The sequence below is a fragment of the Rhinatrema bivittatum genome, chromosome 6 (genome assembly GCF_901001135.1).
Source record: "Rhinatrema bivittatum chromosome 6, aRhiBiv1.1, whole genome shotgun sequence".
Lineage (NCBI taxonomy): Eukaryota > Metazoa > Chordata > Amphibia > Gymnophiona > Rhinatrematidae > Rhinatrema > Rhinatrema bivittatum.
Window position 1 is genome coordinate 171,369,159 of NC_042620.1, and position 25,480 is coordinate 171,394,638.

The following is a 25,480-nucleotide window of genomic DNA, read 5'->3' on the forward strand; positions in this document are numbered from 1 at the left end:
TCCAAAAAAATATTGCAGCCACGCCTCCAACATTGCAGAGCACAAACAGGTAATCAAATAACAGTCATGGATGGGATAGTCTGTGCCACTTTGTGGAAAACATTTTATAGAAATTGAAATTCTAAACTCACAACTTATAAACGTATGAACCTGGTGGTACTCCACCCCCTCCCCCACCCTTCAGCAACCCATCCAGAAAAGAAGGGATTTTTATCTCCCAACACTTGTATTTCCCTTCAAAACTACAGCCACTGTACCAAACCTTTATACCCCTTGCCCTCCTCCCAAACTAAGTAGCCCAGCTGAGCAGGGGATTCCTGAGGCTCAATCTATTATCTATATAAATAAAAATGTTAAATAGTTTGTACAAAATCGCTAATCTCAGAAACCACTGTACCGATTGCTTTCAAATTTGGACACAACCTTCCTTTCGCATATGGGAAGGTTCTTCTGCACTTACATTACATATGTCACACCTGTGACAGGTAAAAAAGGTTTAAAAATTGGTTCCACAAAACAGCGACATCTGGTGGACGTCGGATGTCAGCGCAACCTCTTACACCCTTCACAAACACTCACACACCCCGCACACATGACAAATGTATTTAATTCACACACCCTCCGAACACACAGAAATCCACACTCCTCACACCCCCCCACACACACATGCCAATTGGACTTACTTCACACACCCTCCCAAAACACACCAAATTCCAGGCTGCTACACCGGGGGGCCACGCACATGTCACATGTTGGCAATTCCCACACCCTCTGAACTCACACAAAAACACCCCCCACGCACATGCCTGTTTTACTTACTGCCCACACCCTCCGAACACACACAAAACCGGAAACAGGTCCGCGCTGCTCCAGCGGGGGGCCAAGAACGGTCCGGGACACATTGCGTACACTACGGCCGTCGGCTGCCAGCAATCAAAATGGCGCCGACGGCCCTTTCCCTTACTATGCCACTTGGAGACAACAATGGCGGCAGTAGCCCATGTGATATAGTAAGGGCGAGGGCCCGTCGACGCCATTTTCAGGACTGGCAGCCAGCGGACCTTTGCCCTTACTATGTCAGGGAACCTAACGCTCCCATTACTCCTCCACAGTGACATAGTCAGGTCAAAGGACCATCGGAGCCATTTTCATTGCTAGCAGCCGACGGCCCGAACCCAAGACTTCGATCCCGAACCAAACACCCGCTCCACCGACTGACTGTTTGCACAGATATCCGGGGGGCTGCACGGTGGGGGGCCGTAGTTATTTTCTTGCGCGCGTGTTCAGGGAGGGAGGGGGGTGTTTTGGTCATTCTGCAACTCTCGCGGGGGGCGGGAGGGTGGGTTACTGTATTTCGCCGGGGTGGGGGTGGGGGGTGCGTATTTAAACACTGCGTTTATGGTGGGGTTCTTTTGGGGTGGAAAGTCGGAGGGCACACACAAACACAAAACGTCCCTGATCTCGGAAAGGCACCAAATTAGCCCTCTACAAACAATTAACTAAATAGAGAGTGCTAACTTGGTTAGGCACTCCCCTATTTTGATACAGAACACGCACAACCTCCCACTGACGGACCATGTTTACCACCACCAATTTCTATTTCGTTTTTTTTTCTCAATCGGCATCCTAGCTGCTTCTTATAGTCTGGGTCCTCTTACCTAAGAAAGCATACATTTCAGGGGAGGGAGAATGAGGGGAGAGGTGAGTGTGAGGGGAGAGAGTTGGAGTGGGGACAGGGGAGGGAAGGGGGGGTGAGTGATCAAGGGGGAGGAGGATGAGTGACTGAGGTAAATGAGCAAGGGGAAGGGGGAGGGAGGGTAAAGAATCTGACTGCCACTGCAACGCGTGGCCGGGTACCGCTAGTTGGTAATATTTCTTTCCCACTAAACTCTAACCCCAACAGCCCCTTGCCTATCTCTACAGCTCCTAAACCCCTCTTGCTCTTACTATTAGACACCCCCCCCCCCAAACAACTTAGTATCCCTTCCCCTCTCCTCCCTACAACTCATAACTCCCAAGATACAAATATAGTACCCAAGTCCCATTATATGCCACATGGTTGGGAATCTCTTCATTCCATATTGAATAATGGCAGCACTAAGTACCTTGTCATAGCTCCCGTTTAATGTTGAAAGGATAATGCTGAAGAAGCCTCTGCATCTTGCGCAATATGTTCCTGTGATACCAAATTTGCCATGGCTGGGAAGCTGAAAAATGCAGCCTTGCTGATATCCAATTGAGTTTCAGGCCGATTGGCTAATTTTCCTTTCGTAATACTGCGAGGAGTGACATTACACTGTGTAAACATATGGAAGGTTTGCACTATCATAATTCCCATGATGCCAAATTTTCAAGAGCTCAGCAGCAAACATGCTGATGGGCAACATCTCCATCTTCCTTCACCATGTGCATTTCAGCATTCAGTGTAATAGTCAAAACACCTACCCCCAACCTCCCATCCCCAACAGCCATAAATAACCCTCATAAGAAAATCCATCCGTCCCAAACTGGTAAACTCCAGCAAGTTAACTTTTTATCTCTGTAAGAGCTAAAGTCCCCCTTTTGATTTGTACTAAGCCCTTTGTGGGTTTCTGTAAGGAGGCTTCACTGCACTTCCAATTCCAAAACTCTTAAATGGATTTTTCTGCTTCCTTAACCATGTCAAAAAGCTTCAAGGAGCTTTCAGGAGTGACTCTTAACGTCACAGGATACACAGTGCTCTGCACTGAAGTAGCTGGCATTTCACTTCAGCTGAACAGAAATATCCTGGAATATATAAATGGGTCGTTCCTGAAATTTCCGAGTTGCGTCAAGAACCTTGACATTGAACATGTAATTACATAAATGCATAGAACGTCCCTGGGCCAAGTGTTTTCAGCAGGCTTCCGTGCCAGGGTTGTTTGGGTCCTGTCTGCTTGAAGATAAGTGTTAGGGACCTGCATATTCAGGGCTTGAGGCAACCATGCAGCAAAAAAGATCACCGGATCTTTCCCTTCTGCTTCTTAGGTAAGCCATAGATTCTAACGTTTTATCGATGACTCCTGTTCTTGAATTTGTCTTGTTTCTCCAGTAGTAATTTATATCATTGCTCTAGCTGTCTATCCATTGCTGGTCTCCAGTCTGCAAGGGCTCCATATCTTCGACCCATTCTTGCAGGTTATCCAGCCAAACAGTCGTCTCCCCCAAGGTTGCCATAAGCCGGCTGATCCTATTTACCGCTGATTCAAGTTTAGTGTCCCAGCTGTTCTGAAGCTGTGCTCCAATTTTATTCATAACCTTGTGAATCATCTTGATCACGTCCAAGGACCAATTCACACACTGATTCATCCTCTGAGGGCGCCTCTTCCATTTGTGCCACTTTGTCCAACAGCAGTTTCTTGCCAGATTTTTTTGGCTTCACACTCTGGTCTGCCCACATCATTGGCAGGAATCGTTAGGCAGGTCTTTAACCATATTTAGCCCGTTGGGGAGAGAAATTATTAACATCTAGAGATGGGAGCTATTCCAGACTGCTGCCACTTGCTACACTGTCATCACATGATCCACAGTAAAGCTACTTTTATAAAAATAAATAAATAAATAGTATAGCCAGCTGTGGTCCTCCAGTGACTGCTGCTACAGAGAGTTATACAGTAGGGGAGGGTCTTTTTTTTTTTTTCCCTTTCTAGAGACCCTTCGAGCAGGCATAAGCATTTGTTGTGGTGATGTGCTCTGCAGCCGTCAAAACTTGGTCTGCCCTTATAAATTCAAATGCCTCTGGCCTTTTTCTCTCCCAGAGGTATGTTTAGATGGGAGCCACTGCTTTTGTGGAAACAACCAGAAACAACCAGCCCTTAAGGGGGGTGGTCGCAGTCTGATGGGAGCATTTTTGTTGGCAGGCTCTGCGCTTGTTCAGAGAGCTGGAACCTTTGTTTCGCATGTAGGGAAGCCACAAGACAAAGTAAAGCAGATGGCATTGCATGGCATTGCTAGCTTGGCAGTCTGCACTGGCAGCACCAGTTTGGAGTATCCCATGCTGCCATATTTTTGACACTCATACTAAAATCGGTTAGAGGCCCTTGAAACCGAGTGGGCAACCACGGGCAGAGAAGCCCTGTTATGTATGTATGCATGTGCACAGGGCTCATTTTCAAAGGGCATCAAGTTAAAGGCATTATGAAGCCCTGCATGCACGGAGGGCCTGTTTTACTCATGCGTTCCAAGTGTACTTGTGGAAAAGTGGCCGGACCCCAAGTTAAAAAAAAAAAAAAATATGGCTTGCTTCTCCCTCACGCTCTGAGTCCCGGTCCTTTTCTCCCGAGGCTCTTAAAACATTTGTGTGGGGGAGGGGAAGGACAAAAGGTGCTAAGTCCTGAGTTTTGGAGGCCTCCTCCACCGCATTCTGCTGTGGGCAGCAGGAGAGCTGATCATGGTGGAGGTATAGTTCCTTAGAAACTGGGAATAAGGAAAATTTGCCTCCATTCTCAGGTTATTCTGGAAAGAAGGGCTGTTCCTGCTTGTCCTTTGGGTTGATGCCAAAATATTGGCCATGGACCGCAAGATAGGGCACCAGGTTCGACGTTTGAGACCTGTTTTAGTAAGTATTCCCTTTTAGGATTACAGTTTGGACAAAGACTGAGGGCTAGTGCCTGTGATTTACAGACTCCCAGAAGATAGTGTCCGCTGGCCTTGGGGCTGTTTGAAGTCTTAGTGGCCTTGAGGATGCCAGAAGATTCAACACGGTTAAATGATTCTCCAGATATTCATCTGGCTCATGGGATTTGGAGGGATCTCCCACTCCATCCCACCCCCAAAAGCAATTCTTATGGCCCCACTGTGAGTGATTTCTTGCTTCTTGAGGCCAGTGATGCTGGTCATGATATGGGACTGGTGGTCCCTAGAGGTTGTCACTTAGTGCTTTGATGGTATTTCCCTGCATGTCAGCCTCCAGGAGTAAAAAATGTTCTGGAAAAACTTCATAGTTTGATAGTTGTGTGTCAGCAACATTCAAGTCTCATGGTTTAGCTCTGTACTATTTGGGTTCCAAAAAAAAGGGCTGATCTCCTCCGTGCTCCCTGTCAGAAGAGAGTAATTGGATGTCCTGTGATGCCCCAGTTTGGTATGGAAAACCTTGCTTTGTCATTCTGGCAGTGAGACTCAAGGAGCTCCTGTCTTCCATGGACCTTTTAGAAGCTGCTGTTGTATTCTCATCTGAGAAGATATCTAGAGGTTCTCTTTTGTCCCTTTCTATGTTGTATTCAAGGGAACTATTTCCGCTTTCGACTTCTGACTTGCCTCGGTGCAAAGTCCTTCACTCTGAAGTCAGAAGGATACATCCTAGCCTTTTTTGATTTGTATCTTTGCCTTTGAAGCTTATGGATTAGATCCTAGGTGTCTTGGTCTGATTGGTGAGTTGTCCAGGAAGTCTGGTACCTTACAATCTCTGGGCTTGAAGGGGGGCCTTTCTTGATACCATAGTAGGCAGAGGCCTCCTGATGCAGGTGAGAGATGGAGAGTTTGGAGGTGTGGAAGAAATAGGTAGAAAGGGAGGTGGAGGGCTGGGATATGTAGGGGGAAGAAACATGGAGATGAATTATGGAGAAATGAAAGTAAGAAGTTGAAGGGAGAAAAACAGCAATTTGAGTCTTTGGACAATGGCACAGCAGTGGTTTATCTGAACAGACAAAAGCGCACCAGGAGCCCTCAGGTAGCTTGGGAAATAAACATTTTGGTGCTGTGAGTAGAGAAGCATCTGCAGATCCTGCAGGCAGTACATATCATGTATGTGGAAAACATATAGGCAGACTTCTTAAATCAGGTTATACCAAAGAGCGGGCATTAGCTGACTCAGTGTTTGTTCTGATCAGGGGCAAGTGGGGCACCTGTCAAGTAAACTTAATAGCAACCCAGTAGAACAGCATGGTGGTAGGATTTTTGAGTCACAAGAGGGAGATGAGTTCCCTAAGAATGGATGATCTGGCCCAGCAATAGCCTCCATTGTCTCCTGTTCGTGTTTCTGCTGTGACTGCTGATAGGTCACATCTTTCAGAGGATAGTGGATCACTGAGGCTTAGTGAAATTGGTGGCCCAGATATGATGAGTCAGGGTAAGGAAGAGCCCTTGCAGCTTCTGAGATCCAGAGGCCTACTTTGGCAAGGACCAGCTGTCATGGATGATCCATCTCCATTTTGTTTTTTGGCTTGAGTAAGAAAGGCCCCCCATCATTGAGATCATGGAAGAAGTCAACCTCATGGCTTATGTCCCAAGTATGGAGACAGATTCATAGTGTCAATATGGGTTTCTTTCATCCTTTGCAGTATCCATTTTGTCCATTCTTTCTCTTCTTCAGATGGGTTTGGACAAGAACCTGACTCTTAATTCTCTCAGGGTCTGTATAGCAGCCCTGGCGAGGTAGTCTTTGATTTGTTGGACATCTTATGAGTTAATATACTTTGGGAATTTAGCTTTGATTCGGTATTATGCACCAGCCCTTATGTAGGGAGTGAAGTCTTGTTCCCTGTCTCCATATGCTGGCAGGATAGCACATACCTACACGTCTGGAATAGTCTGGCAGGACATGAGGAAAAGAAAATACTTACGCCTCTTACCTCGGAAACCTTTATCAAGTTTGTGCATTACAGATGTGCTGTTGGTTCTAGACTTGGCTGTATAAAGTATATGTTTGAGGTTTGGTTTTTTTTTTAAGTTCACAGACTACAAAATGCATTGAGGTCTCTTTGGATAAAAGAATATAATACATTGGACCTGCTTGTGCTGCAAGCTGCCTGTCCATTTAGTTAATAAAAGTTTGACTCTCAAAATGCCTGCCAAATGACCAATAATTAAAACAGTGCTGTGATTTTGATTGCAATTTATAATTAGAGTGAGCCTGGAGGAGGTTGTTTGTACTGAATTTACATTGACAAATGTGGTTAATTTTTGATGATGGATTTGCTGGGGCATGTGGTTTATTACATACCAGCCCAAGTTATGTGATTTTTTTTTTTTTTTTTTTTTAAACAAAAACAGAACCTCCCCTGCTGATGTTCAATACGTACAGTGGCAGGCTGAGATCTAGGGTTTGTAGAAGTTCTTCCTTTAGAAATCTGTGTCATAAAAATGGTATTTAAAACCTTTTAATACATTAGTAGCTTATATTGAGTTCTTAATGTGTTTATCCAGGGCTCTAACTATGTATGTATGTTAATGCCTACTTAATAAATTGTTTATTTTTGATAACCTTAAACCATCTGGCCTTGGTTTTACTACTACAGTACTTTATTTCTGTAATGCTATTAGGCATAGGCAACGCTATCCAGATACAGTTCTAATGATTTTTGTCTTTTGTTGTTTGGGGATATATTGCACTTTTTTATGTCTTGGAGGAGCAGGAATTGGGAGAATTGGAAACAGTATCATAGCATGTGTGTTTAAGGTAACTGAGCATTGCCATCCTTGTGACCAAGTGCTTTGCTAGAAAATACCCCCATCCCCGACCTTCTAATTCATTTGGCACAGTGATCTTTTGAATCTACATTTGCAAATGCATAGGCTTTTTTTTTTTGTCAATTTTTTTTTTTTCTTCTCAACCCAGTACAATTGCATGCTTACTGCTGCTACTTCATATTGCTCTTAATTGATGCCTGGGACATTTGGGAACTGTAAAGACTGCCTTCTCGGTATCTCTAGCTCCTTAAGAACATAAGAAAATGCCCTTCTGGCTCAAAGAGCAGGAGTCTGGGCCAAGACACAAACCAAAGTTTTTTGCATGCTGCCTCTAGGTTATCAGGCTGACCTCTTAGAAACCTTATTTTTTTTTTTTTAACACTATAATCAAGAGGGCAGGATGCGTTTCTTTCTGGAGTTTTATGCAGTGTTTTGGTGAACCATCCAGTATATGTAGTTACATTTCTCTACCCTATAGTTGCCTGTCCTTAGCCTTTTCAAGCAGTTGTAAGTGAAGCTTTGCTTGTCTGGCTAGGAGCTTAAATTGGGAAGCAAACTCTGTTAAGCCTGGTAGCAAGCAGCTTTTAGCAGGCCATTGTGCTGACTTCAGGTTTTTGATTTTTAAAGTATGTAGTACTATCTATTTATGGAGAACACTTTTTTCATGGCTTGGAAATATATTAAAGCACTGCCTGAAATATGTATTTATTAAACATTTTTAACCCACCCTTCCTATGTTCAAGGTGGGGTACCATGTATAATTCATAATTAATAAAAACCAAGGAATCAAAAAATGACAATTATTAAATGTACATCACAAAATACAAAAACTTAAAACATAATATCAATTTTTAAACATTTGTTTAAAGAGAGGTTTTCAGTGCTTTTTTAAAGAACCTAGAATCTTTCAGGTTTCTAACTTCATTAGGCAACAAATTCCAAAAATCAGACCTGCTATCGAGAAAGCTCTTTCCCTGGTTTTATTGAGATGAGCTATTTTAGGAGAGGGAATATCTAACAGGTTCTGATTTGCTGAACGGAGTGATCTTACCGGAGTGTGTATTTTCATGATGGCATTTATCAATGGGGAGTGTACATTGTTAATAAGGGAATGGATAATTATAGCAGGTGTAAATAATTGTCCTATGAGCTAAAAATGTTAAAGATGATATGAAAATGATAGTTTTAGATGTATTGCATTACTAACTAATATTTTGTCTTATTTACAGTAACTGTAGTCCAGAATGGACATGGCTCATAGACCGAGCTAGAGTTGGCAGTCGCTGGACATGGCTTCAAGCCCAGATTTCAGAGCTAGAATACAAAATCCAGCAGCTAACTGACATTCACAATCAGATACGTGCCACGAAGGTACTGTCTCCTTCCTAAGAAACAGTCTGAAAATAACTTTTTTTTCACTAGAAGTAGATGTGACTTATGTTTCATCCCCATGTCCTTTTTAATGGCTCTGGAGTTGAAAACACAGGAATGTCAAGATTAAGGATTTAGTTTGATTGTTGGCAAGTTGAAGCTGTCTCTTACAGAAAGAAGGTCCTTCTAACCTTTTGGTACAATTGTGGTTGTTCTGACCTTTTGGTACAATTATAACACATAAATCTGAATATCAGAGATGGCTAAAGGATTTCATTATAATTTTCTCGCTCCTTATACTTTATTTTTATTATGCATGTTAGGATCTTCATGATGCAAATATTTAGCATTAAAGTTTCCTGTAATCAACTGAGAAACCCAACGTTCCTGGGGCAGTTAGAGCTAGGAGTTCTGCAATAGGTTTGCTCAAATTCTTTGCTTCAGTAGACATGCCTGTGGTCAGTACAGACCCATGTAGTTCTGAAGGAAAATGTATCCTTTATAACCACAGGCATCTCTGAAAGCATGTGGCAAGAGAGGAAACTGGAAACCATGTTGGAGGGGGTCTTAGAACTGTGCAACTTCAGATATAATAGAATGCAGCCCCTCAGGTGTGGGCTTTACCTGGGGAGAAGGCAGGCTTAAGCCAACAGGTAGGGAAGGAGTAAGTAACAAAGAAGCTGAAACATACATTTCTCTTTTTTGTATGTGTCACTGTGGACATGTTGGGGGTTTTATGCTGCTCCTTGACAGCAGCAGGGGCAAGTTTTCACTACAATGGCAAGACCTGCACCAGCGAAATCCATGTAATCATGAATTCCCACTACTATAATTGGAGATTCTCAAGACCATTTTTACTATTTTTGTGTACAAAACATAGACAATATTGGCACGTTGTTTGACGAACTAAGTATGTACACATTTAAGGTCGGTTTTTTAATGGCCTGCGCGCGCAAAAGATGGGTTACGAGCGCCGCTGGGCCTTGCGTGCGCATTTTAAAAGGGGCCTGGCCGCGCGCATAACCCCTGTTACACGCACAAGAGCCTGGCCTTGGCAGTGGGGTGGTCCGGGGGCGGGGTTAGAGGCGCCCGGTACAGTGGCCATTTGCCGCTGTGCCAGCGCGCGCATGTTATAAAATCTCACGTCCTTGTCTGCGTGCCTGATAGCGCGAGCACATGGACGCATGTGCGTTCTTTTTAAAAATCTGCCCCTTAGAGGCCGATTTTGAATTGGCCCTGATCTCCTCCTAAGATCACCAGCTAAAACTTAGCCAGCAATCTTAGATTAATGTTAAGTCACAAAGTTGCAGCTGAAAAAATTCACTTAAATCTAAATGGCAAGAACATGGCCGGCTAGATCTGAACCTGACTTTTATATGCTCTTGATCAATAACTAAACTTAGCCACCAACGTTTAAAAATCAGTGTTATGCTCTTATTAAAATGTTTTATAATCTGCCTATTTTGGGATACAATTTTAAGCGACTACAGGTAGAAATAAGCAGTAAATATGACAAATAAGACAAACGCCTTAAAAATAATAAAATGAGCCTAGTAAAATCTAATAAAAGTAAAGAAATCAACCCTCATCTAAATGCTCACTGAAACAGGTGCAATTAAGCTGTTTGCAAAAAAGCTTATACATAAAAAATTGCACACAGTTCCAGAGGTAGCTCATTACATAGCTGATGGCCCACCCTGACAGATGGTTCTCAGATATGTGACACACAGAACACATGACACAGAGCTAAATGCAAACATACACTCTGCATCCACAGGACTCCCCCTGACCCCCATCAATGGGTGCAGAGCAGAACTAGGACATTCCGCATACAATTCACTGTAAAAAAAAAAAATAAAATAAAAAAAAAAAAAATAATATATATATATATATATATATATATATTCTAGTATCATTTCAGTAACAGCAACACAAAATTTCCCTACTAACAGGTGCAATAGCCCTTATGAAAAGACAGAAGTTCACCATCAATGCATGTCCTATTGAGAAAACACTGCAAATAAGACTGATACAAATGCCTACATGCTAGTAAAAAACCTCATCTTGGTCATTCACATAGAACCGATCTTCGTCAAATACAGAAAGACACAAATTAAAAATATGGAAACTGAAATGTAAATTCAAAAAAGCCACTCTGCATGCAGTGTAAACCTGGAGAAATGGAAACAGAAATACCATCCATTGCTCCTACCATGTGACAGGGGCCGACCAATGGCATTGGTAGCCCCTGTCACATGGTAAGGGCAAAGGGCCACCAGCGCCATTTTGATTACTGGCAGCCAAATGCCAGAGAGGGGGAGATCGCTCCTGGGACCCCCCGCTGGACCACCAGGTACTTTTGGCAAGTCGTGGGGGGTTTTAGTTATTTAAATTTTTTTTTTCGCTCCATAAGACGCACAGACATTTCCCCCCCACTTTTGGGGAAAGAAAAGTGCGTCTTATGGAGCGAAAAATACGGTATATCACCTCACATACTCCCAGGATCAGAAATAATGCACACACACTAATCCCATGAAAAGGCAACACTGCAAGTATTAAACCGGGCTCTAAACACCAATGCCCTCTTATTAGATAAACAGAGCAAGCCAAGCTGCTTTAGTTACCTACATAGAAACTACAAGCTTGCAGAACACCCTTAACTGAGTCACACATGCAGATCACAGACAGAATAAAGTGACCATAAAGTTAATGTTTTTGTTTTTCCATTGTTGCACTGCATACAGAGTTTGGCTTCTTGCTGTTTCCAGTTCAGTTTTTTTTCTGTACATTTTTATTTATACATTCCTCAAGAAATATAAAATAATAATTCTAAAACTATATTGATAGTTTATTTCAAAATTGTTGAATAGATTAATATCCAATAATTATACACTCATAAAAATGATTAAATTTCTCCAAACACCAATAAAATATTTCAAAACAGCAGACACTTCACATAATACACAATAATTAAAATGGCAGTCAATCAAGAAAAATAAACTTGAAAAGCCACCTTAACTTACCCTCTCCAGCAACTCTCCTACTTCTTTCCCTTGCAGCACTAACTGCACCAATCACATCCTCTGGCAACAAATTCCAGAGCTTAATTGTGCGTTGAGTGAAAAAGAATTTTCTCCGATTAGTCTTAAATGTGCTACTTGCTAACTTCATGGAGTGCCCTCTAGTCCTTCTATTATCCGAAAGAGTATATAACCGATTCACATCTACCCGTTCTAGACCTCTCATGATTTTAAAGATCTTTATCATATCCCCTCTCAACCATCTTTTCTTCAAGCTGAACAGCTCTAACCTTTTTAGCCGTTCCTCACAGGGGATCTATTCCATCCCCTTTATCATTTTGGTCGCCCTTCTCTGTACCTTTTCCAGTGCAACTATATCTTTTTTGAGATGCGATGACCAGAACTGTACTCAGTACTCAAGATGTAGTCTCACCGTGTAGCGATACAGAGGCATTATGAATATTTTTTTTCGTTTTTTATCTCTCTCCTTTTTCTCTCTCACACACACACACACCTCCCTGACAAATCTTTCTGTCACATGCACACCAGTCACCTCCCTGACCAGTCTTTCTGTCACACATATGCGCTCTCTTTCTCACTTACACACATGCTGGTTTGCTCTCAATTTCACTCCCCCCCCCCCCCCTTCCAAGCACAAATGGGAGCTGCAGCAGCCTCCTCCTCCACGGCGCAAGAAATAATCCCATCTGCTGTGTGGACTAACACTGTTGTCTCCCATTGCAGATCGTCAGCTGCTTATCTCCGGGCTTGCGCTACTTCTTGGACCGATGCTGCTATTACTTTTGAATGCAGCATGGCCCTTTCTTCTTCCCGTGTGCCCCGCTGAGCATCACTTCCTTTTCTGGGCCACAGAGGGCCGGAAGAAAAAAGGCCCATGCTACAGTTGCCAACTCCCATTAACACTAGTGCTGTTTCTGTCTGGGCTTGAGCATGCTGACAGCTTGGGTGGCAATGGAGGCAGTGCAACAATATCTGCAGTTTGTTGTTGGGGTGAAAGGAGGAGAAGAGCAGCCGGGCCAGCGGGAATGCCCAACACACCTGCTGGTGCTTGGCGACTTGTTGAGAATCTCTACACTTCACAATCAGCCCAGCTCAGCGTAGAATGAAGCCTCAGCTCCTTGATAGATGGGAGCAATGAGCAATTGATGAGAAGCAGAATGCAGTGAACGAGAGGGAACTTTTAGTGAAATATAATCACACAAATACGAAGGGGCCCTCATCCTGAAGTGCTTTTAAAAACTAAAGTAAGAATCTTAAAATCAATACACTGTTGTACAGGAAGCCAGTGCAGGTGCTGCAGAACCGGAGAAATATGTCCTCATACTGGGCAAGCCGTGATAAAAATGGGCTGCCGAGTCCAGCAACTGCAAAGTTTTCAATGAATATTTTTGAAGACCAGCATAGAAGGAAATACAGTAGTGCCAGAGTAGTTAAAACAAATGTCTGGACTACTGTCTGAAAATCCTAATTGGGCAAAATATATTGCTACTGTTTCGGCAATTGAAACTTTAAAAAAAACCTGATTTAATAACCACTTTTAACTGAGGTTTAAGGGTCAATTGCGAGTCAAAAATAAAACACAGATCCCAAACAGTATCATCAAAAGTCAGGGGAAACCCAGCAACAGAGAAACTCAAAAGCACTTCAGGGTTTGGGCTACCGTTGACCCAAACAGCCGCAGTTTTAATTCAAATTTAGATGAAGGCAGTTACGACTGACCCAGTTAAAAACTGAATCCTCCTACCCCAGGAAGACTTTTGGGGCTGCCTACTTTTTGAGGAGTTAAATTTAGGTAGTAAAACTAGGCCAGTCAACATAGCTCCTGTGAGTGGCGAGGAAATTTTGCTATGCAGACACTAGCCTCCTAATTTTATGATTAGGTGGCTAGATCTCGCGGAAAACACACTCCTTTCTTTAGATATGGGGGCAATAATGAAAGTGCCCACAGTGGTTCGAATGCCACTGGTAGTTTTTGCTCACAGCATCTGTACCAATAATTAAAGAAAAACTCCCCACACAGTTTTTGCTTTCATTATTACATTATTGCCATGGGGAAGAGTTCCTGCAGAGATTTGTGCCAGCTTTTTCTCAGGTAATACTTTTGTAAGTAATACAATGTGCATAACCCCACCAATAGGATTACCTCCGCAGCATACGGGGAGAAGTCGTATGTTTAACAGCATGCACGCTTTCGTCTGCATAAGAGAGTGGGCAATTTTTTCCTAAACCCATTTCTGCAGTTAAACTGTGGCTTTGATTGTTGCTTCCCCTAGAGGGGAATTTTAAAAGCCTATTTTCACAGTAAAGCACTTTTTCATGGAAATGGGCTTTTATAAATTTGCCTGCCCAATATACGGGTAAAAAACAGCATGCATATAAGGCCTGTATGTGCGCACTTAGCTACATGCAAGAGAGGAGTTGCGGGTGAGGTTTTCATTTATGCGCATTTATTTTTAAAAGTATGTGGGAATTTTCGTGGCAAACTACCAGCACATAGTAAGTAGCTGGAGTGATTTTGAGCAGGTGGTTTTGGCAGACTAATTTTCAAAGTGAACTTAAGCATGTAAATTTGCTTGGGGAAAGGTGGTGCAATTTGTGCCTCTTTGTGGGCTCTTTGTGGGCTGTTAGAAAATTACCCCTATAATGTGCAGTTTACTGTTGTATGATGCATCACTGGATACTGTTTATTATCCCTAATATTAATTTGGGTTTGTGTAACATCTGTTCATCCAATGTGATTTGTTGAAATGTGAGGGCAGCCACAACTGAAGAGATCTACTGCCCAGACTACACACAAGCTCCTGAAAGGAGGCAAGAACAATACTGGTATTTTTATTGCCCAATTATAGTTGAATAAACTAAGTTACAGGAAAATAAAATAAACTTGTCCAGAGTTGCAAAGACATAGTTTTTAACTTATGTTATAGAAAACCTCTTTTTTGAGGAGGTGGCGAGGGCACATTTGCATAGGGGAAGCAGCAGTTTGCTCCTGCTCCTTTCGGCTTCCAGCTTAGTTAGACCTGGGGCTGGGATTCAACCACAAGTTCCTTCATTTGTAACTACCTTGAGATTTTGTTCCCTCTATTTTTATAGCCACCAGTAACTGCCTTAGCCAGTCATTGCATTGACTGTCTTCAGCCCCAGGATTCCTTCCACAACTCTAGATTTGTGTACTTTTAATCTAGCCACCAAGTCTTTCCATTGCATGATGACTGGGACTCCCTTCGTAGCCTTTCTAGCCTCACTGGTCCAGGTAGCAGAAAACCTGACGTGGGAATCTAGTCCGGGTCTTCCGCATGCACTACCTTACTGGCAGACCAGCCCATAGAAGATCTGTTGACTTTAATACTGGTGCTCTTACCATCAGACCACACATCTTCTGGAGTAGAAAGTTGAGAATAAAATATCACCATTAAAATGTCTTTTGCTCAGGAACTATTCATTATGGAAAGGTAGTTCAATTTAGAAAGGCCTTTCATCATATTTCTATTTTGACAATTCATTTTTTTTGTTTAATTATGATGCAGTCAGTCCAAATAAACTATTGACAAAATCTTCTGTTTATCACATAATTTTAAAATCCTGTGCGATGTAAATGATGTAAAATATAATTGTGTATGGTCTTGCAAATCAAAGAGAGCATTACGTAGATAACTGAACAATTTAACATATTCTAGACTAATTAGGGAATGTGGTTTAATTCATTTATCTGTGTGCCGCTATAAAAAATTGAATTGATATTGTTGGTAAAAGTTATTTAAATGAGTAGGAATACAAATTGTTTTTTTCATATAAAGGTTTTTTTAACAAAAAAAATCTTGCCTAAGACCAAAATTTATATTTAATATAAAATGTTAAGTCCCAGGTATGCAATAATATATTAAAACTTTAAACAAATATACCTTTATTGAATCAATGAGTATGTATCAGTATCTTTGAGTTAGATTGCTTTCTCTGTGAAGAATCCAAAGGAAACCTAATAGTCTAACTTTTGAAAGTAATATTTTATAATTGGGCCTTAATAGGACATGTACCTTATGCATTTGATTTCCTGATCGAGAGTGGTTGCAGGTATTGGGAGTGGTCATGATTATCACTCAGGAGGGTGCCTCCATGTGTATCATCATGCTTAAATATGGCTAATGACTGATCTTGTATTTCTATATTTATCACTTATGTCCACTGGAGCTCAGCTTGAATCAGTATTCATATTATGGATATACTTTATCTTCTTGCTAGATCAGTTGATACTTATGGGGATTTCCCTCTCTCACACCTGATGGAGACACACCTCTTTAATGATATCATTCTGGGCTTATAATAGATGTGTGGTCATGGCTCAATCCCAGTCTCTCTTTCCAGCAGTTGTGATAGACAGACAAGTCTAAGCTTCCAGAGTCAAGGTTTGGCCACGGCCTGGTTGAATCTCTTGACTCTCAAGCTACAAACCCTTATGGGTTGCCTATCCCTGGTGGTAGTCCGCTCCTGGGATAGGGAAAAACAAATAGGAACTTACCCAGTTGAGCTCCCTCGGTCTCCCTCACAGTTCCTTTGGGGCTGCGGAGGGTCATTCTTCTCCTCCTCCCCAGAGGTTTGGGACTCCTAGGGAGTAGCAGGGCTGTCGAGTGTTCCTTCCTGTGTTCTCCCTTCCTCCTCATTCCCTTGGCTGACTGTAGCTGAGTTTATTCAAAGTTTAAAAAAAAAAAGAAAAAGGTGAAGAGAGCCCCGCGGTGTCGAGGGCTCTGATCACGGTTGTCCTTAGAGCCACTTGGGGGTGAATATGGACAGTGGCACATGTTCCAGAGAGGAAGGGAGAAGCTGCACAGGGATTGTTGTGACCATGAGAGTGTCTCAGCTGAGTTAGAGCTCAGCTCGGTGGTAGGGGGTCTGGGCATGTTGAGACGCTGTTGGGGGGGGGGGGGAGGGGGCGGTTAGGCCAGGCCATGGGCTACCAAGATCTGGTTGATATGCTAGTGTTGCTACTGCTTTTCTCCCACCATGCACTCGCTCAGTAGAGAAGAAAAAAAACATAGAAAGGAAAGAAGGTAGTGGCAGTATATAAACAAATAGAAGTAAATAAATCCCTCCCCTCTTATCCCTCGTTGGGAAGTTGGGAGGAGCTAGAAACTTGTTTTTAGTTATAAAGGGCTATGATAAGGGGCTGCAGGTATGAAGCTTATGACGCAAAGAAGGTGCCCAATGTGCCAGATTACTTATATCCGGTATGCTACCAGGAAGAAGCACAGCCCTCGCAGTAGGAACCTCCCTTCCCCCTCCTAGGAGGGGCAGGAGCAGAGGCGGGGTTTTGTTGAGTGCAGCTGAGGCTGGGGCCATCTCGGATCAAAAGGGTTCAAAGGTGATTTCTGACCTCATTAAGGAGGAAACTTGAGGTGGAAATACCATTGGGAGCAAGAACCCCCGCCGTTTTTCCATGAGACCTCTGCTGGGGAAGCTTAGTGAAGTACCACTAGAATTTATCCGCTGAGATTGGGTCTCTTGCCCTCCCTAACCAGGCCCCTCTAAGGGCCCAGAAGAGAGGTTGTCTCCCCTAAGAAGCTCAGGCTACTAAGATATTTGGGCTCTTCTGCCCAGACATTTACCCAAGGATCTGGAGAGGAGTCTGGGTTGGACTGTGATCAGATCATTCTAGGGTCTCTGATCCTTTAGAAGGGGGAATGCTCCTCAGAGTAGCAGGAATTGGTAGCTGTATGGCTATTCCACAGGGATGAGCTAACAGCTTTCATCTGCAATATGATGTTCACCTTGAAGAAATCGGTCCATCAGGAGGGCGCTCAAATGGAAGGGGATCCCATGTTACAGGGAATCCATAAGCCCTCCAAAACTTTCTCCTTGTGCCCTGCTTTAAAGGCCATAGTGTTAGCAGTATGGGACATGACCCAGAGGGTTCTAAAAGGCAGAAGGCTCCTGAGCAGTATCTACTCTCTGCTGCTAAAGGACAAGGATGTGAAAGTAGATGCCCTAATGTCAGCCATTACCTGCAATATAACCATTTTAGTTGAATGTGGGACCTCCCTGAGGGAAGCTCGGGACAGGAAAATAGACTCCTTAATTAAGCAAGCCTTTTCTACCGATGCCTTGGCCTTGCAGGCCGCAACTTGTGAGGGGTTATGGACCTAGGCAGTAGCTCACTGGGTTCAGCAACTCTCAGACTCTGAGGAACCGGAAAGAATAGAACCAGGAGTAGTGTACATGGCAGACATTCTGTAAGACTTATCAAGGACAATTTCCCAGACAGTGGCCTCAGACAACTGCTAGAATGCTTCTATGGCTCTGGAAGTAGGCTGCAGATGCATTGTTCAAAAATCCCCTTGGGAAGTTGCCTTTCAGAGGAAGCTTATTGTGTTTAGAAAGGAGCTGGAAAAGCTCATGGAAGACTTCTGGAAGTCTAAGTCCCAGAAGTTACCTGAAGATAAGCACAGGACAAGTGCTCGGGGGACTTCTGGAGGTTCCAGGCAGGTAGATATTCCTTGCAAAAGGTCAGGAGATCCAAGGCCCAGTTTTTGCAGAGCCAGAAAGTCTGAGTGACATCTCTGCAACCTTAGGCTCAGGGCACATCCAGCAATGACATGCAGGGTTCTTCTCCATGATAGCATATATAGGTGGTCACTTTTCTGAAGTACTATGTTGAGTGGACCCAAATTGCAAAGGACTAATGGATCCTGGACATTTTCTGGCAGGACTGTGCCCCCTAGTCCATAAGGTGGGTATCAGGTATGTTTGTGGTATCCCCCCTGTACGGCTCCTGTCAAAAGAGATCATAAAGACAACGCTGCTCAAGCTGCAGTTTCTTCAAGCCACAGGGAACTGGTTACATATTTAATTTATTTTGTTATTCCAAAAAAAGACTGTTCCTTCCAGCCAATGTTAACACTAAAGTGGCCAACAGGTGCCTGCCTACATGTGCCTCACTTTCGTATGAAGATGTTAAGGATAGTGATGGCCAGTGAGACTGGGGAGTACTTGGCTTCGCTGGATCTAGCGGAAACATATTTCCATAGTCCTGTTCATGTTACTCACTAAAGCCTGTTAAGACTATGTGCTGAATCGGCACTTTCAGTTCCAGGCGCTGCCCTTTGGACTGGCCACTGCACCCAGGACCTTCACCAAAGTCATGGTGGTAGTTATGCAGCTGCTTGCAAACAAGGAGTTATGGTTCCCCTCCCTTCTGTGCGAGTGGCTCATAAGGGCCATATCAGATCAGGAAAGCTGCAAGTCTTTGCAAGAAGTGGTCCAGCTCTTGCAGCAGCTAGGATGAGTAATAAATCTTACGAAAAACTATCTGGAGGCAACTGAATCCCTGGAATTTTTAGGGGCGCACTTCGATACTAAGGAAGGAAAGGTCACATTGTTCCCCAAGAGGCTTTCCAAACTGATCTACGGACTACAGGCCTTTCAAAGACAAGACACATCCAGAGCATAGGATTACCTCCAGCTGCTTGGCCTCTGTTATGGCCTGCCCTGCCAGGAGGGCGGAGTTAGCAACCTGTTGTAGATCTGCTCCTCCAGAGGGGAGGAGTTAGCAATCTATTATAATTATGCTGCTCGGAGTTAGCAATCTGTTATTGAGCTCCTCCTATAGGGGGAGGAGTTAGTAGTCTAATATGGATCTCCTCCTGGAGAGGGAGGAGTTAACAATCTTTTATCAATCCCTACTGCTAGGAGTAGCAATATGTTATAAGTCCGCCAGGGAATTAGCAATCTGTTATGGATCACCCTGCCAAGGGGAAGAGCTAACAATTGTAATACTCCGTAGGCGGAGTTAATGATCTGTGGTGGGTTGGCTTCCCACAGAGTGGCAGTTGTATAATACCGCTCCAGTAGTGTAAGGAATGACACTTGATGTAAATTGGTGAATCCCTGGGCCGATGGCAGATGAGAGGGACCACCGGCTAGGCTGGAGTATGGAGACAAACACAGATAGTTCTTTATTAGACAGGAAATAGAACCACCAGAGGTGGCAGTAGTGAGCTGATGTGCCCGGCAGGGCTGAAGTCCCTCAGACACTGGAATTGCGGTCTCTGGGTTGCTGAGCTGTAGTGAGTAGACAGGGTATGCTGGATACATAACCAGTAGTAGATGGTACACTCACAATTGTAGAGATCTGTAATGGCTTCTATGCAACAGGGTCTTCAGTAGATTCAAAACAGGAGCCGTAGGCGGGTGCTGGTTCCTATATGCAGTCTGGAATGAGAACTCACAATATCTGTGCATGAGATGGCTTATGGAATAGAAGAGAGTCTTTGGAGGGTTTTAGGAACATATGCCCTCGTGGAGCGAGTACCAGTTCCTATCTGCAATCTATAATAGTAATTCACAAGATATAGATATATGATAGCTTCTGATATAGAAGAGAGTTGAGAAGGGATTTAGGAACATGGGCCCTCGTGGAGCGAGTACCGGTTCCTATCTGCAATCTACTATAATGACTCACGATCTCCGTACCTGCGATAACGTCTTAGACAGAAGGGAGTCTTCGGAGATTAGGAACATAGGCCCTCGTGGAGCGAGTACCGGTTCCTATCTGTACTAGAACTCACTGTGTTCACGTCTGCGATCGCTTCCAGGTATTAAGGAGTCTTCTGAGCATTCAGGGATGTAGGCCCTCGTGGAGCGAGTACCGGATCCCATCTTAGCAATCTGAAATCAAGAAGAGAGAGCGGGGCCCCCGAGGAGCAGGTACCCCTAGGTAAGGTGGTGGAGGCAGAGCAACGGAGAAAGAATTCCCCTTGCTAACTCGATTCGTAGTAGCAAGCAAAGACCTTTTAAGCTGGAAGCGGATGACGTCACTACGGGGGGACTCCCTCGAGGTTCGCGCCCTTGCCGGTACAAACTCTGCAGCGCGCGCGCGCCCTTACGTCATCAGGAACATGGCAGATCCGCAGCGTCAGGCCAGCCCGGGGATTCCAGGAAGTACGGCGAGGAGAAGCCGCGGCAGCATCTGTCCGTCAGACCCGAAGGGAGTCGCCACTAAGGTAGAGAGGGTGGAGCGAGGGCGAGAACAGGCATGAACACAACAGCCTCATGGCAGCAGCCCTGGATTTAGGCCCATGAGGCCAGTATGATGACATTACAGTAGTCCCTCCTGTCGCAGTGGTCACTTGCTTAGCAGGACTACCAGCGCCGATTGCAGGTGCCTTCAGAGGTAAAGAGGAGTCTAGGCTGGTGGACACAGCCATCCATTTTACTAAGGGGGATAGCTATGTAGTCTCCTGACTAGATTGTACTTACCATGGATGCCAACCTGAGAGGATGGGAGGCACACTGGCAGGGCCAGGTAGCACAAGGGCAGTAATGAAAGGAGGATGGAGCAGTGACAGTAAACAGGTTAGAGTCAAAAGCTATCTGGCTAGTGCTTTTACTGTATCCTCCTATTATTGAAGTGAAGAGTGGTTAGGGTAATGTCAAACAGTGCTACAGTGGTGACATACATAAACAAGCAGGGTGGCACCCAGCTATTTGAATGGGCAGAAGACAACTTGCTCCTACTCTCAGCAGCTCATATAGTAGGGAAGGACAATTGCCAGGCCAACCTCCTCAACAAGAAGAAGCCGGACCTGGTGGAGTGGGAACTAAATCCAGAGGATTTCCAGCTGATAGTGGATCACTGGGGACTTCCGGTGGCAGACCTGATGAATACGAGTTTGAATGCTAAGGTCAAGGTATTCTTCAGTTGAAGGGCGGAGCCAGGCTCCAGCGGCACAGATGCTTTGCTATACTTGAGGCTTCAGAGCAGCCTGCTATATATGTCTTCCTAATTTTTGCTGTGATAGTCAGCCATCATTTACAGCAATTCTGGTGGATCTGGATTGGCCATCGAGACCCTGGTATGCAGACCTTGTGAAGCTGCTACTGGGTCCTCTACTACCCTTGCCCAGAGGGCAGGAGCTGCTTTGGCAAGGATTTATTTTTAATTGAGAATCCAGGTCCATTCTCACTTATGGCATGGCCCTTAAAAGGTCTAGGTTGCACATCAAAGACTATTCCTCAGCTGTGATCGCAACCATGTTAAAGAGCAGAAAGACCTCAACATTGCGGGTGCATATTAGGGCCTGGCGGTTGAAGAATTTTGAGGCCAACAAGGTATCTCTCCTTGGTAAATGGGCATACTGCATTTCATAGATTTCGTTCAAGTGGGCCTATCTAAAGGGCTGGCTGCTAGCTCCCTGAGGGTACAGCTAACAGTGATCGCTTGCTATAGGGACAAACAGAGATGCTCAGGTGACAGCTCACACAGATGTGGTATAGTTCCTGAGGGTGGTAAAGTGAATTTCCCCTCCATTCAGACCCTAGTGGACCTTAATCTGACCTTAAGGGCCTTAGCTAATCCACCCTTCAAACCACTAAAGCAGGCCTCTATGAAGGACCTCTCCCTGAAAACTGTCTTTCTTGTGGCAATTTGCTCAGCAAGGCGCATCTTGGAACTCACGTAGAAATCCATATGTGGTCTTTTCTCCAGACACCATAACATTTCGACCAGTACCATCCTCCTGTCCAAAAGTAGTATGAGCTTTTCACATTAACCAATCTCTGTCCCTAGCAGCCTTCTATGACAGCAAAGGGAAAGATATATGTCTTCACTGACTAAATGTTCTCTGCATATTGTTGAGGTACCATAGGGAGAAGAACTCCTTTAGGAGAATGGACAAGCTGTTTATGGTGTTCGAAGGTTCTCGAAAAGGGGAGGCAGCGTCCAAGGAAATGATAGCTTCAGCATATATGCTTATGGACAAACAGGCCCCAGTGGGAGTGAGGGCCCACTTGACAAGAGTGCTGACAGTATCTTTGGCTGAAGCTTCCTAAGTCTTAGTTGAGATCTGTAGGCTGCCATGTGGTTTTTATTGCACACCTTTACAAAATATGACAGACTGAATGTGCAGATGGAGGTGGACTTGACCTTTGGAGCAGAGGTCCTGAGGACAGCTCTGTCGTCTTCTTGCTCCAGCAAGGGGAGACTTTTGTAATTCTTTATAAATAACTACTGGTCTAGTGGAAAGATAATGAATTTTAAATTATGCTTACCTGATAATTTTCTTTCCTTGAGTCCTTCTAGACTAGTCCAGATCCTGCCCAGGAAGACCAGGGCAATGAGGGATATGGAATCTAAATGTACTATGTGGGGTAGTCTGGTAACGCTGTCCAGCCTCCTTTATCGCTCTCTGCCTTCCTTGAATGTTCCCTATAGATGTACACAGTACATTATGTTAGAAATTGTGAATTTGGGCTTTGGAGAGATTTCGTATGGTCACAGTATTTTGCCAGTACGCTACTGCGATTGAGCCATAAGCATACCTCCGTTAATAAACCCAGAGTGACATCCATTAAAAAGATGTGTCCGCTGTGTGAGAGGGAAATTCCCATAACAAAAGGTCTAGCAGGACTCAAGGAAAGAAAATTATCAGGTAAGAATAATTTAACATTTATGAAAATTGCAACTCATGGAAAAGCATTAATTTGCCCTCTAAATACCAATCCTAGTTTCCGTATGGTCTGGTCACCTCAAGTAAACAAGCTTGGTTTGTTTTATATGTACATACATATAAAATTCAAACAAATCATTTAAAGTTGTTTTGTTTAATAATAATTTTTATGTATTTGCTATAGTAAGGCACCTAGATGCATAACCAAAATTATCTAGTAAATTATTAGCCACAGCTTTCTAATATACCATACAATGAATACATCTGAAAATGTTAAGCTGTATCATTGCTAAAATAAATGTTTAGAGAGTAACAGATGTAGTTTAAAGGCTCTGTAGTAAATTGGTTATATCAACCAAGGAGTATATGTCTCTTAGTTTAGAAAAAGGTGTACATAAAGCACAAATGGAAAAATTAATTAAATTTGGTCATTTAAATCAAATCTTATGGTTGTTGATTTACATCAATTCACTCAACTTGAAAGATGCAAGCCATGTTTCTCCTAGGACAAGCAGGATGGTAGCCTCACACATGGGTGACATTATCCGATGGAGCCTGGCATGGAAAACTTCTGTCAACGTTTCTAGAACTTTGACTAGGCACACTGTCCACGCGAGGTCCCCATTCAATCTCTCTCTTTTTTTTTTTACCTGTGGAGTTGTTACCTCGTGACTTAAGAGAGCTCTGCTCTTTAGAGGTTTTTTTTCTTGGTACTTTTCTGTGACGAGTCCCTCTTCTCCTGTCTGTGCTGCAGGGCAGTGTGGTAAATTTTTTGTACCTTCTTTGTGGTTGATTCCTGATTGTACCGTTCCTCGGTATCCGCTGGTCATTGACAGCTCTTTTTCATGGCATTGCCAGGTTTTCGCTGATGCCCCCAGTGCCCGCGGACCATGTCTATCACGGATCCACGTGAGGTCTGTATCCTCTGCCTGGGGGAGACTCACGATGTCCGGGGGTGTCGTCTTTGCGACCAAATGACCCCCAAGGGTCATCAGGCTCAGCTTCGTAAAATGGAAAAGCTCTTGGGGTCTAGAAAATCTGACCCTTCGACTCCAGCATCGGGTGCCTCTACACCTAAAGGCTGTGGAGTACTGATGGATCTGCTTCCATCGGTTTCCAGTCACCCTCTGGTGCCTTCCAGTTTGTAGATGCCCCAAAAGAGGTGCTTGCTATCCCTATCCATAATATCTTTAAGGATTTACTCCTCAGTGTGTGGGAGCACCCAGTCTCTGTATCACCAGTGAACCGTAAGGCAGACGCACTCTACCTGGTCCAGCCGGCCTTGGGAGTTGAAAGGCACCAGCTCCCGCACCAATCAGTGGTGGTAGAGTCTGCCCTCAAAAAATGCAAACGCTCCCGTACTCATGCTTCGGCACCTCTGGGGTGGGACCACTGGGCTGCAGATGCCCTGGGTAGGAAGGTGTATCAGGGCGCGATGTTGATTTTGCTTGCATCACCTCCTACCAGTTTTATATGACCCAGTACACTCACAACTCTGGAAGCAGGTCCAGGAGGTAGCCGAACGCCTCCCCAGCAGCAGCAGGAAGCCCTCCTGGCCGTGGTCCAGCAGGGCTTGGTGTGCGGCAAACATGAGGTGTTTCCACCTATGATGTCTTTGAGACTGTGGCTTGGGTGGCAGTGGCAGGCATTGGGGCCCGTAGGTTTGCATGGCTCTGAACATCAGACTACCTGCCCTGTACTGGAGAGAAGTTGTTTGGAGACAAGGTGTGGGATGCTGTGGCTCAGCTGAAAGACCACCATGAGACCCTTCAGCAACTATCTGCCAGCAATTCAGACCCTCCGTCCTCTGTCTGGAAGGCCTCATGTCAGGGCGGCAGAAGGTCCATTTATCGCCAGAGGAAATATTATCCTCCGGCTTTGCGTACTCATGTGCCGCGAGGGAATTCTATGGACCACTCTCGACAGCAGCGGACACCCAGACCTTAGCCGACTCTCCAGCAAAGTTCCGCCATGGGGTTTTGACTGGTCCCAAGGGAGCTTAAGCTCCGTACCTGTACCCATGACCTTGGCACTCCCAGTCGGTGGTTGGCTACAGTCCTTCCAGGACCGATGGCCATAGATTACCTTGGACCAGTGGGTCCTGCCCATCATCCGGTTGAGGGTATCGATTAAACTTTGAGTGTCCCAGCGGACTCTTCCCCCCCCCCCCCCCCTTCGTCATGGGGGCCAGGCCCCACATCAGGA

General features: G+C 44.4%; 1 protein-coding gene across 4 annotated transcripts in view; it reads left to right on the plus strand.

Moving 5' to 3' along the window:
- Positions 1–25,480, plus strand: part of KANSL1L (KAT8 regulatory NSL complex subunit 1 like) — a 268,720-nt gene that overhangs the window by 13,889 nt on the left and 229,351 nt on the right. For 3 of the 4 annotated variants that reach the window (XM_029606147.1, XM_029606146.1, XM_029606144.1), the window contains exon 3: positions 8,655–8,796. In XM_029606147.1, coding sequence (XP_029462007.1) covers positions 8,655–8,796 — 142 coding nt within the window. Of the gene's footprint in view, positions 1–8,654; positions 8,797–25,480 lie in introns of those variants that run through there. The other variant, XM_029606148.1, reaches the window with a different exon arrangement.